The sequence below is a fragment of the Wasmannia auropunctata genome, unplaced genomic scaffold (assembly GCF_000956235.1).
Source record: "Wasmannia auropunctata unplaced genomic scaffold, wasmannia.A_1.0 LD336078.1, whole genome shotgun sequence".
Classification (NCBI taxonomy): domain Eukaryota; kingdom Metazoa; phylum Arthropoda; class Insecta; order Hymenoptera; family Formicidae; genus Wasmannia; species Wasmannia auropunctata.
Genome location: NW_012026812.1, coordinates 4,244,429 through 4,261,489, shown reverse-complemented (window position 1 = coordinate 4,261,489; position 17,061 = coordinate 4,244,429). Strand labels below are relative to the sequence as shown.

The 17,061-nt window shown below is 36.1% G+C and overlaps 4 protein-coding genes and 1 long non-coding RNA gene across 10 annotated transcripts in view; 2 read left to right on the top strand and 3 right to left on the bottom strand.

Annotated features, from left to right (window-relative positions):
- The window catches only part of LOC105449022, a 4,943-nt gene extending 2,155 nt beyond the window's left edge, over nucleotides 1-2,788 (bottom strand). Inside the window, exon 1 of the long non-coding RNA XR_974299.1 lies at nucleotides 2,044-2,788. This is a non-coding gene — a long non-coding RNA (uncharacterized LOC105449022). The remainder of the gene's footprint in view (nucleotides 1-2,043) is intronic.
- A 126-nt stretch (nucleotides 2,789-2,914) lies between these two features.
- On the bottom strand, nucleotides 2,915-5,393 carry LOC105449018 (dolichyl-diphosphooligosaccharide--protein glycosyltransferase 48 kDa subunit). The gene is made up of 3 exons (XM_011687984.1): nucleotides 5,166-5,393; nucleotides 4,010-4,636; nucleotides 2,915-3,920 (listed from the first exon to the last, which is right to left on the bottom strand). The coding sequence occupies exons 1-3, from the start codon at nucleotides 5,296-5,298 to the stop codon at nucleotides 3,376-3,378; spliced, it is 1,305 nt and encodes a 434-aa protein (XP_011686286.1). The 5' UTR covers nucleotides 5,299-5,393; the 3' UTR covers nucleotides 2,915-3,375.
- A 378-nt stretch (nucleotides 5,394-5,771) lies between these two features.
- LOC105449017 (protein RRP5 homolog) lies at nucleotides 5,772-10,840 on the top strand. Its single transcript, XM_011687983.1, has 6 exons — nucleotides 5,772-5,891; nucleotides 6,115-6,177; nucleotides 6,424-6,988; nucleotides 7,071-10,265; nucleotides 10,361-10,526; nucleotides 10,622-10,840. Exons 2-6 carry the CDS (start codon nucleotides 6,115-6,117, stop codon nucleotides 10,776-10,778), a joined length of 4,146 nt encoding a protein of 1,381 aa, XP_011686285.1. The 5' UTR covers nucleotides 5,772-5,891; the 3' UTR covers nucleotides 10,779-10,840.
- Nucleotides 10,841-10,850: 10 nt separating this feature from the next.
- On the top strand, nucleotides 10,851-12,596 carry LOC105449016 (ribonuclease H2 subunit A). Of its 2 annotated transcripts, XM_011687982.1 has the most exons (3): nucleotides 10,851-11,219; nucleotides 11,550-12,087; nucleotides 12,166-12,596. In XM_011687982.1, the coding sequence occupies exons 1-3, from the start codon at nucleotides 11,064-11,066 to the stop codon at nucleotides 12,396-12,398; spliced, it is 927 nt and encodes a 308-aa protein (XP_011686284.1). In that variant the 5' UTR covers nucleotides 10,851-11,063; the 3' UTR covers nucleotides 12,399-12,596. The 2 variants fall into 2 exon arrangements, with proteins under 2 accessions (XP_011686284.1, XP_011686283.1); XM_011687981.1 differs by having other exon boundaries at nucleotides 11,550-12,596.
- A 68-nt stretch (nucleotides 12,597-12,664) lies between these two features.
- LOC105449013 overlaps nucleotides 12,665-17,061 on the bottom strand; it is a 201,004-nt gene continuing 196,607 nt past the window's right edge. For all 5 annotated transcript variants that reach the window (XM_011687975.1, XM_011687974.1, XM_011687978.1 and 2 more), the window contains 2 exons: nucleotides 15,788-16,049; nucleotides 12,665-14,243 (listed from right to left, as the gene is read on the bottom strand). In XM_011687975.1, the coding sequence (XP_011686277.1) occupies nucleotides 14,173-14,243; nucleotides 15,788-16,049 (333 nt within the window). In that variant the 3' untranslated portion in view covers nucleotides 12,665-14,172. The remainder of the gene's footprint in view (nucleotides 14,244-15,787; nucleotides 16,050-17,061) is intronic.

Sequence of the window (17,061 nt, the reverse complement as noted above, 5' to 3'; positions counted from 1 at the left end):
GGGGGAAGGAAGAAAAAGGCAGATGAAAACAGAAAGAACAGAGAGTGAATGAGTAAGGCGCTGCGGTCCAGTTGATATTTCAAATGCTTTGAAGCATTTTTTGATTGGACAATCAAATGCTTTGAAGCATTTGTAGCGTCAAACAAATCGCACCCTCAGTAAGAGAACGAGTGAATGAGAGGAAGAGAGAGGGTGAGGAAAAGAGGGAGAGATCTCGAAACTCTAAAGCGCGAGATCCAGTATTCACTGCCATCGCTATTATCGACACTTAAAAAAAACAAAAACAAAAAAAAAAGAAAAAATTGTGTTAATTCGAACAAGGATTAGATGAAAAAATATAGACGTAGGTATTTATAAATACACTTGTCAGAATATTGGCAATGACTTTTGAAATTCCGTTTAGTGGCTGAAAAGACTTGGTTGGCTGAAACATATGGTTGGCAGATCACCAGGTCATTACCAAAACACGTACATATATATAACATACAAAGCAATTCTATTTGTTAACACGTTGAATGCCGTATTAAAATTCAATAACAAACGTATAATATTTAAATTTAGACTAAACACATTCTTTAGACACTTTTGTGTGATTGAAATTCGGTTCGGCGCGTCCTCTTTAGCGCCAAGCTATGACCGTGTCTCCTGATATAATAATGATTTTATGTCTTAAAATGCAACCAGCTGTATTTAAAGAGATGCGCAAGTATTTAAATAGCCAATTATATCTATTATTATATTTATTTATATAAAAATTTGTATTTGTTCATCGCATATTGCACGTGCAATTGTAGACACAGGTTTAGACTCGTGTAACATTAAGAGCCAAAATTCGCACGGCATCCAACGTATTTCTATCGAAACTACAAAACTACATGATGTTTTCTATAAAACCGCAATGCACAAGCATACTTGTATTTATCGTAATTAATTCATATTTAATAAAACTGAATAGCCGTATCCGTATTAGCAAATATCCGCTCCCGATGTTCCCGATTCCAATTGTAATGCGTTAATTTAATAAATACTCTTATTAGTAAGAAAAATAAAGTAGACGAATAAGTAAGTGAATACATGAATAATTAAACTATTAAACAAATAAAAATTAAATAAAAACAAATCTGCTTTGCTATCGCAATTTGTTTAACAAGAAAAAGACAAATAAAGATCGATATCATGAAACGTCATACTTACGTCATTTTAAACACGATTTATTATCTATAAAATACTTAACTCAAATACGATGTACGATTTCGTTCTTTCTCGGAATTAATAAAGAGGAATTAGTAAAATTTGCAGATCTAAATGATTTGAATGAAATATATTAATTGTATATCTTTGCTCTTTTATGTACATTTACCCAGTGAGAAATAATCGCCAATTCGATGTCGAATCGATATCGAATCGACGTCGATTATACGGTGATTTCGAAATCAATTCGACATCGAATTGAAAACCATTTCTCACTGGCTAATATAAATCTGATTTATGATTTTATTTATTTGAACAAATGTTTAACAGATTTTGTAAACTGCTAAAAATTATTCTAATTAGCCAGTGCATCATTAATTTCTTGAACATTTAATATTAATATGTTAACGTATTTTCGTCATTAACGGATTATATCAAAATCCACTAACATAAACTAACATATATTCCCAGATGATATACATAGAGAATTTTCAAATTATTTTTTCTTCTCTTCTGATCTATAATTCCTTTGAAATTTGTAATTTGTAAAAATTCGTTTGGAATTTGTAAAAAAATGCAATAAGAATACTTCAAGAAGTTAGCATGCACCATGTTTAAAAACTTTTCTAAAAACTTTTTTAAGCATCTTATAGAGATGTTTTATATCAACAGATATATGTATGTATACTTTAGAAATTCATAAAAGACAGTCTTTGGAGAACAGTGAAAGAGAAGGACATTATATATATGATTTTTGTGGGCAAGATGCGAAAAACCGAAAGAAATCTGAAGGCTAATAATTCGCTAGATTTGACGGTATAATTGATTTTAATAATTTGTAATTTCACATGCCTGTAAAAATAGAGCCTTGCCTTTGTTTGCCTTGTGAAAAGATAAGCGCAACATCGGCAAATGATAATATGAGCACGTGGCTTATTGATGCGCGATTCACATTCAATTCATGCAGATTCTAGTTTCGGCGGTAATCAGAAGAGTAAACTTTGGAACCCCTAGATTTATGACCGGCAGTAAAACCCAGTCAATCAATTACTTTTGCATACTTAGATAGGTTGGATTTGCTATTTGAGCCTGTCTTCAAATCGATTGATTCGATGATTCGTGTCCGACTGTGTTTTGTTTTCTGTTTCAAATTCATGTACCAGATTATACGTGATTCATGATGATTTGCATCCTTTGATTCGTAAAAAGAAAAACCGCTTTGTTAACGAATTGATAAGAATAGATGAATGCAAACTCGAATATGTCAATTTGTATTATTCGCAAATCTAATACGAATAGCAAATTGCAAATTATTTCGAACTGCCTCGAATCACGATTCTAAATAAATTAAAAACGGAACTCCCTCGGGATCTGTTTCATCAATCGAACGCGACTTATCACACATACGGGTTACGTTTTGTTTCATGATGCGCACAATGTATATACCATTTTATTCTTGATTGACAACTTGTTTTGGTTAATAACAAAGATAAAATGATGCATCATGCGCATCGTGCGTGAAACAGAAAAATGCAGCCACGATTTATAATACATACATACTCTTATATGTATAAACATTGTACCAATAACAAACTTTTTATTATCTTTTATTTAAATTAAAAAAATAAAAAAATAAAAAAAAAAGGGGAGTGATTGCGCACAAATACAATTGCAATTCCCAAGAATTTATTCTATGGCTTGAATAAGATTAAATAACGACAAATAATTTGTAGTGTTTATTTATCCCGATTATAATGCTCTCTTGGTACAATCTTACATACACTCTATGGTAATAGTTTATATATACAGTGTTCTGTCTTTTAAAGAAATGTGGGAACAAATATAAACTTTCGTGAAAATTTCAATTTTTTTTCTTTTGGAGAAACATTATAAAATCTTAACATGTACATACATATAGGAATGCAATTTTTAGGACACATAGCGTTATCTATCTAGCTGCATCAAAATGCTGCATCAAAAAACAACACTGATACCGAAAATCGCACACGCTAAGGCTGAGAACGATATTAATTAAGTAGTATTAAAAATTGTGAACTTTCTACCTTTTGAATTCTCCTGGAGTATCACACTTTCTAGAAAACAAAAAGAAGTGATACTGCAGCCTTTGAGAAAGGATATCCAATTGGATGACGATAAATGATAACGTCTGTGAGCGTCAGGACGTTATTCGGACTTCGGTTTCGTGTCTTCTTTGTAATGCAGCAGTACAAGGGAGAAGAGGAACACGCCGGCCATCATGGAGAACGCGCTTATGTAGTAAGGAAACGCGCTCGGTATGAACCGTTCGTATTGCGTGTGCTGCAATGGGCGCACGGATACTTGTGTTGTACTGTAAAGATGCGTTAGTCCGATGCGCGTATAGTCCACTTTGAATTGGTATACCCCGTACACATCAGGGATTTTAAATCTACCCTCGTAGCGGCCGTTCCCCACCGGTTTCATGGTCATACGCACGAATGGATCGATTCGCACAAATTCCAACTGGAGATCATTCGTCTCGTAAGGCACCCACTTACCGTCTGACAGCCGCTCAACTTCGATCGAGTACACCACGTTGTCCATAATTGTATACGCGGCCGGCGGCTGCGTTTCGCCAACCCGATGATGGTGAACGGACGATACGCGTATAACACCGTTCTCCTTGAACACCCATTGTGCCATGGCCTTGGCTACCAGCTGATTACCAGACTTTTCATATCTCTGACCACCTGCAAGCGATCGATTTTTTTTTTTTAAGTCTCACATATTTCTAACGAATGAGTTGAAAAAATTTAAATTGAACAAAGATTTTTTTTACCTTGTCCTTTTTGAATAGGACTGGTAAATGCTTCGTCACTGAAGAAAAACAGCGATCCTGAGAACAGAACTCGGGCATTATTTCTTGCCTGCAGAGCTGCTACTAGCAAAGTATTTTTGCCAACACCGTGTGGATACTCTTTGACTGGTTGATCCGGATAATAGGTATATGCCGAAGTGGACGCTGATAATAAGCGTAAAATTAACGGATTATCCGTGTCCGCGATCAATCCAGTTCCCTGATATAACAATGGAGGGATGTTCTTGCTTCCAACAATAACTGGAGCATCTATCAAATTTGCTGGATCTGCTACTATAGTAGTGTGTTGGCCACTGTCAGAAACGTCATAGTTCATATGATCAATTACAGTGGAGCCCTCCTCGTCTACCTCTAAGCCACATTCTGAAGCCAATTCGTGCACAGCATCGCCAGATTGTGAAGAGCCAGCAACCAGAACATTTCCGCCGCCATCTATAAATTCTGTTATTGCATCTACGCTCAGAGCACCACCAAACTCTTCCACTGTAGGTGCAAATATTATCAGATGTTCGTATAAATATTCGCCATACTTGGAGAGCTGCAAAGTTGCATCGTCAGCTGACTTGAAAGTCAATGCATAACCGCTATCTGTAACAATTTTGAAATATATTACTTAATATCGTTAAGTTTATCAATCAAATTTCAATTAATTTTGCTTCTTAATAATAATAATAATTAGTAATTAAAATAAGTGAATGATGTTAAATAACCATTATAAAGTACAAATATTAGGTTAAAAATAATTTGATATTAATTGCATTAAAAATTCCTAAAGAATATTTATAATTATTTTTTGTTCTCAATCAAATAAATTTTAAAGGTATCAAAGATATAATAATAATAAAAATCAATCTAATCTCTCGATTAGATTGAAATGGATCAATATTCTACGTTTTGACATAGTTTCTGAACATGTGGACGTAAAAAAATTGAAACAGATCGAAACATTTATTATTAATTATCAATCTCTATGCTTCCAGATGCAGTTAATGTTCCACACACATCATTTAACGTGTAAATGATGTGTAATGTGTAATACACGCGAGAAATAGTGCTTAAGACAGCCGTCAGCGATTTGAAGGTTAGTGAAGATTAGAGAGATAAAGTGCGACAGTACCCTGCAACATTTTGAAGAATATCGAATGAGTCTCCTTGATCGCGAGATTGTCAAGCAGGACTAGGATCGGGCCGCCGGCATTCGAGCCGGCGAACATGAGGAATAGGCAGAATAACCTCCCCATGAGCTCCATCGCGTACCACTTGTAATCAAAAACTTGCCACGGCACCGGGCACACGTCACAGTCAACCGGTCGACTCGCCGACGTTGATGGCACGTCCGCAAACGCAGCGACAATGTGTCTGTACCATAGATAAACTATACTATATAGATATACATATACCATATATCTTTTTTATGCTTTTCCTCCATAAGGAAGATTTACTTCTTATGGGCGGAGGGATGATAGATATTTAATTTAATTAAGGCTGTGTTCGGAAATATCACCCGAGTGCTCCCTTGTATCATTTTATCCTTTTTATACACCAAATATTGAACAAGGATAAAATGATGAATTCCGCTTATAAGTGCGGTTCGAGTCTCCGCTAAGTGAGGTTCGAATCTTCGCTAAGTGAGGTTCGAGTCTCCGCTAAGTAGGGTTCGAGTCTCCGCTAATAAATTGGATTTGTGTTTCCGGCCTGCTTCGGCGCCGTCTTCGCTAGTACAGTAATTTAATGGTTATGCACGTGTGGTACATGTATGCACTTGTATAGTACGTTACTACGTTCTCTACATGTGGCGTTAATTTTCTATCGTTATAGTTTATTTTATAAGTAAACATTTAAGGTAATTTATTTTAAATTAAGATGTGACACATGATTATAATTGCAATAAAACGTTCCTAAAAATGTTTGAAATTTATAATCAATAATTCAGCTCTCAAGATGAGAGTACAACTCATTTAGTTAACCTAACCTAACACCCTTATTAATGTTATATTAATTAATCATAATTATAATGGCAATTGTTTCGGTTTATTTTAAATAATTATTATTTGAAATATTTTTAGATGGCACTGGAAAGTTTCCCTCGGGGAGGAAAGAAACCTGAAATTAAGAGATCGGCGAATCTGGTAAATACATAATTTCTTTATTTCTCGGAATAATCTGTTTTATATATTTTTAAGAGAAAATTAAGTTGTAATATTTTATTTAAAAATGTTACAGTAATGTATATTCTTTATTGAATTATTAAATTATGTATATATGTATTTGGATATCTATTTCATATTTTTCTTATTGATATTTTACTGGTATAATTTTATGTATAAAAATTTATAATTATATAGATGCAACTGATAATAATGTTTTTGCCTTAGCCATTTGAGGAGAAGCTTAAATCCAAGAAGCGTAAAACGCAGGCAAAGAAAAAAAATGAAAACAATGTAATTGAGGTGGAAACAAATCTCATTGCCACTACTGCAGATCGATTATTGAAAACCATGCTACGTGAAGGACTAGTACTGCTTGGCCGGGTTTCTAACGTATCGGAATATGACTTGATAGTGTCTCTACCAGGTGGATTCCTAGGACGAGTACAAGCCACAGATCTCAGCCAATCCTACACAAATCTGTTGCAAGATATAATTAATGCAAAAGCCGTCCAGTCGAATGAATTCAAGCCTTTACCAGATTTATATAAACCTGGTGATTACGTAACGTGCTACGTCAAAAGTATAAATGTTGAAGATAAATGGTTCTGTGGTTTATCTATGGAGCCACAATTGATAAATCAGAATGTTCATATCAGTTATCTTGCGGAAGATATAAAGGTGATTTGTACCGTCAAGAGTATAGAGGATCATGGTTATATAGTTGACACAGGTATAGCTAATGTCAGAGCATTTGTTGCTACTGGAGATATTGATAAAGGAAAGCAATATTGTAAGTATAACTAATTCTGTGTATAATGAATAGTATCATGTATTTATTACAAAGTAATTTATTAATACCATGAATTGTATAGTTCCAGGCTCTCAACTTTTGTGTGCTATCAAGGAAATAAAAACAGTAGATCAAACGTCTGTCGTCACGTTGTCAACTAAAAGAAAGAAGATGTACAGTACTAACGTACATGACATAGCGTCTTTAGATGTTTTAACACCGGGAATAAAATTGTCACTTTGCATAACTAAAGTGCTTTCGAATGGCCTGCAAGTTACTTTTGGGAAAAATAAGGTTGGATATGTAAATCGAATTTATTTGAATAATCCTTTATCTACATATGTAGATAATATGGAAGTGACTGGCACATTATTATACATATTGCCAACTGTGAAATTAGCGTATTTTAGCCTAGTAACTGATGTATCTGAAAAGGAAAGATTGCATGTAGGTAATATTATAGATAAGGCGAAAGTTTTATACAGGGAATCTAGTGGGATAATTCTCAAGTTATCTAAATCTGGGCTACGTGGATATATCTCTTTGCGAAGAACTAACGTCCCCTTCGCTAAAATTCCAACCGAGTTCAAAGAAGGTTCCACACACAAGTGTAGAATACTTGCATATGACTGGATGGAACACTGCTATGTCTGTACAATGGAAGAAGAAATTTTGAAACAGAAATATTTTTCAGCTTACGATCTTAGTATTGGCGATATCCTCACTGTGACTATCACGCATATCGAAACAGCTCGTGGCTATGTACACGTACAAGCAGGAAAGATTAGGGGAACTGTTCCAGTGGAGCACATATCCGATCGCGGCTTAAGTGCTTTATGTAAATTGAAAATCGGTGATACTGTCGAAGCGAGAGTCTTGGATAAATATAACGATAAGAATCAAGCAAAATTCACATTGAAACAATCGCTGATAAAGAGTAAGTTGCCAGTTTTACATGATTTTGGCGAAGCCGAATGCGGATTAAAATATCATGGTACGATTAGCTTGATAAATAAGAATGGCTTATTGGTGAAATTTTACGGAACGGTAAAAGGATGGGTCTCGCGCATGACATTAGATAGAAATACATATAACATGAACTGGAATTTCTCTGTTGGCCAGACAGTTACAGCGTGCATTGAATCAGTAGAAAAAGACAAATGTAGAATGGAATTAAGAATCGTTCCCGAAGAAGAGAAACAATCCGTTAGCTTCTCGATCGGAGAGACGGTCGAGGGAACAGTGACGGAATCGTCCGTTAAAGGAATATACTTAAAGATACAAAAAGAAGATAACGAAAATGTTGTGACAGGCTTCTTACCAGCGGGTCACATGGCCCCATGCATCCAAGTCGGTAGCTTACTGGCATCGAGACGCGCTCCTGGGGATGTAATCTCGGCACTCGTGTTCGCCACAAAACCGACTTTAATATTGTCACGCACTTTTGTGACGCAAGAGAAATACAGGAGCTTCGACTCATTAAAAGTAGGCAGTTGCATTCCATGCACAGTCCGAGACATATCGCAAAACGGCGTAAGAGTTATCTTACCGATCGAAAATTACTCAAAATTTGGTTTTGTATCGTATAAAAATGTAAGTAATTTCGAGCAGTTGTGCGTGAATCAGATATTATTTGTTAAGATCACAGGTATCAATAGACAAGAGAAGCAGCTGACTCTAACGATGTCGTTGAAAGACGTATGGGAGAGCCCGTCTGAATACGAAGTCAAGATGATGGCGGCGGTGGATGTCTTGAGTTTATACCTTAGCAAATTTTCGGAGCTAGCCAAGAACACATTTTACGAGAACAAGCCGATCTCGTCGGCAATTTTAGGTCAAAAAGTTACTGGTACTGTTAAGAAGATAACTGAGGACGGTCTAGTGCTTCAATTAAGCAATCAATTGATGGGTACGGTACGCAAGGACCATTATTCCGGCAATCCTCAAGTGGGGGACCAAGTGTTTGGTACAATCCTGTGGAAGAATTACATCCACGAACTCGTCGACGTATCGTTGCTACCGAGAATAATAAACGGCATTAGCTCGAAGCAGAAAACGTTACCAGACCTACCAACTGGAATTACGTTAAAAGCAGAGATTCTGATGATTACTAAATGGTTCATACTTGTTCTCGTGAAACGTAACGGCGCGGGATATCTGGCGGCATTACCCGCTCACCGACATGCGAATGATAATTCTCCCGATCTGACGCCTTACAAAATTCACGCAAAAATTCGATTATACGTTATAATGAAGGGAACTGAATCTTGTATTGTCCCGATTTGTATGCTAAAGTCTGCATTCGAAATTCCGAAGGACACGATCGTGACAGAGCTATCTTCTACCAAGAAGGAACAATTGAAGAGAAAGAAAATATCTGAGCCACACAATGCAGATGTTGCAAATCCACCGAAAAAAGCGAAGGAAGTTCCGAAGAAAGTGTCGAAGAAAGAAGATGAGAAGAAAAATAAAATTCAAGTTACAGAGGAAGAGAGTAGAATAAAAGATATAGATGAAAATTCCGAATCAGATTCTGTTGACGAGAGTGAAACAGAGGGAGCGAGTAAGTCGGCGGTGGAAAAATTGCACATTCCGGAATGCGGATTTTCTTGGGATGGCAAAGCAAAATTGGCTGTTTCCGCTAATGCTGAAACGTCCAGCGACGACGAGGAAGAAGAGAAACCTGAAGAGGAACCTAAGCGGAAGAAAAAAAAATTGAGTGCGGCTGAGCGGCGGGAACAGGAACGACAGAAAGAACGCGAGATTCGTCAGCGAGAGGAAGCTCTGGCGAGCAGTCAGGCACCCAATTCAATCGATCAGTTCGACAGATTAATTTTGTCGAGTCCCGATAGCTCGTTAGTGTGGCTGCAATACATGGCTTATCATTTGCAAGCCACGGAGATCGACAAGGCGAGAACGGTCGCAAGACGGGCAATCAAAACGATTAATTTCAGAGAGGAAAACGAACGTTTAAACGTGTGGAACGCGTGGCTCAATTTGGAATCCAGATACGGCACCGCCGAATCCCTGAACGACGTATTCCAAGAAGCTGTGAAGACGAACGACGCATATAAAGTATATACGCACATGCTAACTGTACACGCGGATTCCGATAGAAAGGCCGAACTTGAGAAATTGATAAGTACTGTGATCGGCAAATTCAAACAAGATTCCCAGACATGGATAGACTGCGGTGCCGCGTTATTGAAAGTTGGCATGAAAGAAAAGTCACGGCAAATCATGCAACGGGCATTGCAATCCTTGCCCGTATCTCAACGTAAGCACACGTCAGATTTTTATATTATTTATCGTATTTTAGTATTATAATTTTATTATATGTATATTTAATAAAACTATGGGACGTGATTGCAGATGTGAACCTGCTGGTAAGATTTGCGAATTTAGAAAACAAATTGGGAGACAAGGAACGAGCGCAAACGTTATTCGAAAATATTTTGAGTTCTTATCCAAAACGCGTCGACGTATGGTCGTGTTATGTGGATTGCTTAATAAAGTCCAAAGACATCGAATTAGCCAGGTATGTCTAAATAAGTTCTATCGTTTCATTGATATGTTTATTTCAGACCCAAGTATCATATTAGTTATTTAATAAATTTTTCGCTTATTTCGCAGAAAAGTATTGGAACGAGCATGCGTCCAAACGCTTCCACCGAGGAAAATGAAAACTCTCTACACGAAATTTATAAATTTTGAAGAGAAAAACGGTACACCCGAGGCTGTAGATCGTATACGACAGATGGCTGCAGATTACGTGGAGAAACATACATAAACAATGTTTCTATTTTATAAATAAATGTTACAAGCGAGTAGAATATTTTTCTATGTTACGTACTATATTTAAATAGAAATCCAGTCTTTCTTTATCTTCTATTTTTTTTTTATTATCTTTCTCTCCATTATGAATTTTCAAAATTTTCTGCACAAACTATACATTCTATAGACTGGAGGTATTCCGAGTGGATGTTTGTAATCTGGGGAGATTTGAGGTTATGTTAGATTAGGTTAGATTGACTTGTTTTGATCGAGTTTTTATGCGAATTATAAAACTGTAAAAATGAGTGAAAGAAATGAAAATATGATAAAAAATGGCACTGGAGGGAAGGAAATGGATTTTTGCAAAGAGGAAATTAAAAGCATCGTCTGCAGAAAGGATTTACATCCATATTTTGCACATAGTGATCACAGCGTTAATGAGGTTTACTTTTCGGAGGTAAATATACTTTTGTAATAGAATATTTTCGTATGAATAAAATAAAGAAAGAATGGATGAAATACATAATTCTATGTATTTTACATCTGACAATCCTGGATATGTCCTGGAATGTAAAAATAAATGCATTTTGCACATTTTTATAATTATTACAAATTATTGTTCATTTGTACAATTTGATCTTTTTTTTTTATAATTTATACAATCTCATATATTTTACATTTAATCTGCTGTAATATTTCATTTTACAAAAATTTTGTAAATATTGTTGTGGAGAAGGAGAGCAAATATTAAAAGAAAGATGTATGTTTGTTTATTGATGCAAAATAGGTTCCCCAAATCTGCAAGGACGAACCATGTCAACTTGGAGTGGATGAGGCGGGTCGCGGTCCAGTTTTAGGCCCAATGGTCTACGGGATCTCATATGCTCCATTGTCTCAAAAGCAACTGCTGGTCGATCTAGGCTGCGCTGATTCCAAGAGCCTGACGGAGAAGAAACGCGACGAGATATTCGATGATATCTGCAAGCATAAGAATAATATTGGATGGGCGATCGACACGATATCGCCAAACGTCATTGCCAACAGCATGTACCGTCGCACGAAAATCTCGCTGAACGAGGTTTCCATGATGTCGGCTACAAACTTGATCCAGCGAGCGATCGAGTCAGGTGTGAACGTTGCCGAGATTTACGTGGATACCGTCGGCAAACCTGAATCTTACCAGGCGCGACTGATAAGCGTGTTTCCCGGCGTCAAGATAGTCGTGGCTAAGAAAGCCGATGCAACTTATCCAATCGTCAGCGCGGCTAGTATATGCGCCAAGGTGTCGCGAGATCACGCGATACGAGCGTGGCGGTTTCGCGAAGGTGAGAACATCGAAATGGAGTACGGCAGCGGATACCCTACCGATCCGGTGACTAAAACTTGGCTGTCCGCGAATGTAGATCAGGTGTTTGGCTTTCCGCAGCTCGTTCGATTCAGTTGGTCCACTGCCGAACAGATTCTCGAGTCAAAAGCATTGACAGTAGAATGGGAGGAAACGGAGGAGATGGAAACTCCCAATGAGCAGAAGATTTTCAAGTTTTTCGCCAAGTCTCCAGTTAAGTTGTCTAATGTTCACATGAAAAAACATCCATTTTTTACGGAACGTTGTTTGTCTAACGCAACTATCTTATGATCTTATTTGCTTTATGTTGATTATTCTTTCTTTCCCACATTGTAGTTTTGTTTCTCATATGAGATTTTAAAGATCGTAAGACAAATTTTTATAGGAATTATTATATATTTAGCTTTAGTAATAAATTCAATACTAATTTTTATAATTAATTAGAGCATATACAAGACATTCGGAATAAAAGGGGTTACGATCTAAGAATGAACGTGTCTTCTTTCGACCGACTCATATTGAAGATACATAATAAATATTCAACATTCAACTTTCGATATCTTTCATTACAGTTTTATTAGATCGATGTACAGTACATTTTGGGAGAGATTTACGCGATTTACTAAAGAAAATATTTCTGCAGGTTAAAGATTAACGATATCATTTTTCTTTATAATATTGATATTACAGCGTGTTACCTTGGAACGATATACATATGTACAAGAGCGAGTGTCTTTACAGCTACCATAGATAAAGAATGTGGCAAGTTTCATTTACGAAACCTCTACACACCGTGTCACCGTGTGATGATTAATTAACAATTAGGAAAGCTTAGCGTGAAAAGTTCGAAAATCTTTGGTAAACGCACGCTACACAGTCACACACGTCATACAATTATTCCTAGGATATTATCTTGTTAACATACGATTAATAGCGACTAGATCGTTAAGGGCTGTACTGTATGGTAGCGAACAGAAACGACGATTTGTTTTGTTTGCGTTGCGTCGCTGCCTCTACTTGGTTGTACATATGTACTACTAGATTCTCGATTCGTGTTTATTTTATTGATTTACAGAGGCACACACACGCGCGGCGTGTAAGTACAGCATCGTGTGCGTCCCCGTTTTCTTAACTAAATATCTGCAATCGAACACGTGCAGTATGTACATACCGATGAGTTAATCTTATCGAATAAAATGACATAGATATTTTTAAGTATCTAATCTTTTTTTTTTAGTAAATATATTTAATAAAAAAATAACGAGACTAAAAAATTTCTTAATAGCATAAACTGCATGCCGATGTTCAATTCGAGAATTTGCAGAGAATTTCTTCGCGTTACAGTTAAATCGTTAATATTATATTGTCTTGAAACTCAGTAAAACGCACTTGTGCGTTCTATCGCTCCACAGACGTGGCATGGTTAATGAAAATTCAATAAAACGCGCCACAGTTTGCACGGCAGATATGCGTTAGCCATACACAACGAATAGTAGTAGACGAAGTATACACGCGCGTATGTGCACCTGAAGAAATTGATTTATGTACTTTACGCATGAGTCATCGCAAGCAATGTAAAAAAGTCACAATTCCAAATTTTCACGATGAACAAGATCAGTACGTGGCAGTGCATATAACCTTTCAATGAATATATATGATAATGGAACAACAGACTTGTCGTGTCTCTCACGCACTATACGCAAGATATGTATACGCAAAACGCTGTAATTTATGTTACGCAAAAATGTGGAACAACCAAATCGTCGCAAAATTCCGATAATTTTTTTTTTTTTTTTTTTCATATATTAGCCCTGGAAAAAAAAACGAATCCATATCGTTTCTTTACAACGAAAACTTCCCCTCATTCATTCGAGTAAAGTCTAACATAGTTCGATAGTGTGTCGTCTGCCTACGATTATTACGTGACTCTCTAACTCCACTAATTGCAATTATAAAAAATATAAACAACATGGATAATTTTATATTATGTAATCATATCGCGTTACGAGAGTGGCTTCCACAGGCCTAGAGGGTGAGCACGAAGGGCGAGTGGTATCCTTAATCCTTACCGCAGCATCAGTAAACCCATGATCACCAGCACAACGCATGGTCCTCCTAACGCTCTACTTCCATTCGCTGAAAAAAAGAAATAGAGAAATTATATTATATTAAATTATATTATCCGCGCATTTCCTGAAAGAGGGACCTTTCATAAATATTCAGGAAAAATTCAAAGTTCGAAATTGAAGCTTGCAAGCTAAGCGAGTTTGCGGCTAAAACGATTTACGCTTAAGCGCGTTGTAAAAAATGGCCGAATTAAAAGGGAGTGACACAGATTCCCTGTCCGCGAAAAATGAATTCTTAATCTTTCGATCGCTCGCGCGCGCGTCTGTGATTCGGCTTGTCACAAAATGCCTTCCTTATTTCCCCTTAGAGTTGTGTCCCTGATGTGGGTTTTGCGCGAAACGAGTTACGTGTTTACGCTTTGGCTTGCGCGATAGAACTAAAACAGCGTATCGGGGAGAAACGACATTGAGTTGCTAAACTATCCGCGCCGTCAGGACGAGCTTCAAGTTGGAGATGTTAACACCGAAAGGGTTGGGATCCATTATTTTGGTCGCTAAGCCCCTTCTCACACGGCCACAAAGCCTATACTTTTTGCGGACTTGTAATCAATATTAACGACGTGAACTGTGAAAAATGTCAGTTTTTTTTCACGGACTTGAAAAGCGATTCTTATCCCTCTTTATACCCGAGATAGGTAATGGCTCTTCATACCAACCCTCGTGTTTCAATCCTTTCGATAATAAGGTAAATAGATGCAGTCACTCGGAGAGTTAATATTCCGATGTTGGACAATATTGTTTTAAAAATATTATTTTAAACAAAAATTAATACACAATTGGAAAATTTTGTATTGAATTTAACACATCATTTAACAGATGTCTCAATCAATCGATCCAAATTTTTATATTAATTTAACATAAGATCGATATGTTAGGAAACAACACAAACATTATGTAAAAATTAACACAAAAAATGTTACATTTGATATAATTTAAAGATAAATTGTGGAAATATTTATTCAGCAAAAAATTAACACTTATAATATATTAAATTAACACGGACATCTTTTGTTTAGTTATCTTAGAATTTACGTTTTAAAGCTATATTATTTTTGTTAAACATTAATTTACACAAACACAAAAAAATATTCAAATTAACATAATTGTATATTAAATTTACACTTGGATATTCAAAAAAATCCAATATAAAAATTTAACACATTTGAATGAACCGTTTTTAACACAATAAGATAGAACAAATATTTTTCTCTACTGTGCATTTAAGAAACATGTAATTAAAATCCAAATAGTATAGTAAGTAAATTGTTTAATTTTATTTATCAGCTTTGACTCACAATCTTTTTTTATTCTTGTATCGTGTTGTAACATATTGTCCAGAGACATTTAATTATCTAATTAGTTTTATATCGAATAATTGAGAAAAAGTTATCTTTTATGAATTTTGAACATTTTCCTTCCTACATAGAATTGACAAGAGCAACTAAATTAAAAGACACGACAAAGAAATCCGTGTTCGTGCGGCGGAGCAGACATTTCACCCTTGTCATCTACCCTCTGCAGTCAAGGGGCCGGCCGGGAGATTTCTTTTTTTACCTAGGATATGCTCGGCGTGCGTGTGCCCTTGCGCCCTTGTCTCCCTGCTCTCCATTACCGGTATCTTCAGAGGCCTCTCACCCTCTATGCTGAGCTCATTCGATTTCCAATATACGGTATATATCCTCGCCAGGCATTTGATCTTCAAGTCTCCCTTCTTGAAGTGCTTCAAGCGCAGACGGAACTCTAGACCGAGTGTGGAGGTCTCCAGATCGTTCCGGTCTATGTCGACGGGGTAGAGCCTCAAGAACTGCTGCTCGACCTAATCGAAGTGAAGAAGCGGAACTGTATATTCTCTTTCTTTCTCTCTCTCTCTCTCTCTCTCTCGATTTAAACGATAATGATGACGACGACGACGATACGGACGTTCTCTTTGTCGTCGAAAATATTTGCGAGCGCGTAGTCATCGTCGTTTAAATCTTTTCGGATACATTGTTTGGGGCGACGTGTATCTAAAATTTTCATATTTAGTTTTCTTGAAGAGTAGAAATGTTAAAGAGATCCTTTCTCAATTCTAAATAGAAATTTTACCCAATAAAAAACATTATATGAAAACCTAATCAAAATCACGAAAGTTGGAAATTTATCCAACAAAATAAAAAAATCAGGCGAATGAAAAATAATGATGAATTGAATTGTGATGAGAATTGATGAAATTAATTGGAATATTAAACTGGAACCGCGACAAGATAACGTTATACTCAATAAACAATAATTTTAGTAACAATTAAGCAAATGAGCGATATTGACTTTCTAGATTATCGAGCGAGATTATCTTAAGAGTCACTTTAATATATTCTTAAGACACATATTCTTTTCTTTTTTTTTTTTAATAAAATGTAATAACGTCGTCTGTGCTTATCATCGCAAATTAAATACACTGCATTATCTGTCTAATCTACTTCGTTCCAGGAAAATTGACTCTTGACCCGCGAGCTCCCTGAGAGCACTATATAAACTTTTAATATCGTTCAGCAGAAGATTGTTATCTCTCTCATTAAATTTTGTGTTACAACTTCTGTGACAAAAATTAAGAAGTACCCTAACATACGGATACTAATTCTAATCATGATAATGGAATTATTCAACGTTCCATCTCTTTGCACGCGTTACAACATTTTCCACGTTAGACGCAAATTTCATATTTTTCTTAAGATTGTATTAGCTGTACATGAAAATGATGAAACAAGTTAATGAAATTTACTTATTGTTGTATAGAAGATAGATTTTAGGCATACGATTTAGACATATACATGTCTAGTTTCAAAACATTT

Bases quoted from the DNA above. Each gene is read 5' to 3' on its own strand.
- LOC105449016 (XM_011687981.1), top strand. From the start codon at position 11,064: ATGAGTGAAAGAAATGAAAATATGATAAAAAATGGCACTGGAGGGAAG. The intron at 11,220-11,549 runs GTAAATATACTT...GATGCAAAATAG, and splicing joins ATGAGGTTTACTTTTCGGAG to GTTCCCCAAATCTGCAAGGA.
- LOC105449018 (XM_011687984.1), bottom strand. From the start codon at position 5,298: ATGGAGCTCATGGGGAGGTTATTCTGCCTATTCCTCATGTTCGCCGGC. The intron at 4,637-5,165 runs GTACTGTCGCAC...AAATTGTTACAG, and splicing joins ATTCTTCAAAATGTTGCAGG to ATAGCGGTTATGCATTGACT. The intron at 3,921-4,009 runs GTAAAAAAAATC...GATCGCTTGCAG, and splicing joins TCCTATTCAAAAAGGACAAG to GTGGTCAGAGATATGAAAAG.
- LOC105449017 (XM_011687983.1), top strand. From the start codon at position 6,115: ATGGCACTGGAAAGTTTCCCTCGGGGAGGAAAGAAACCTGAAATTAAG. The intron at 6,989-7,070 runs GTAAGTATAACT...TGAATTGTATAG, and splicing joins TGATAAAGGAAAGCAATATT to TTCCAGGCTCTCAACTTTTG. The intron at 10,527-10,621 runs GTATGTCTAAAT...CTTATTTCGCAG, and splicing joins AAAGACATCGAATTAGCCAG to AAAAGTATTGGAACGAGCAT.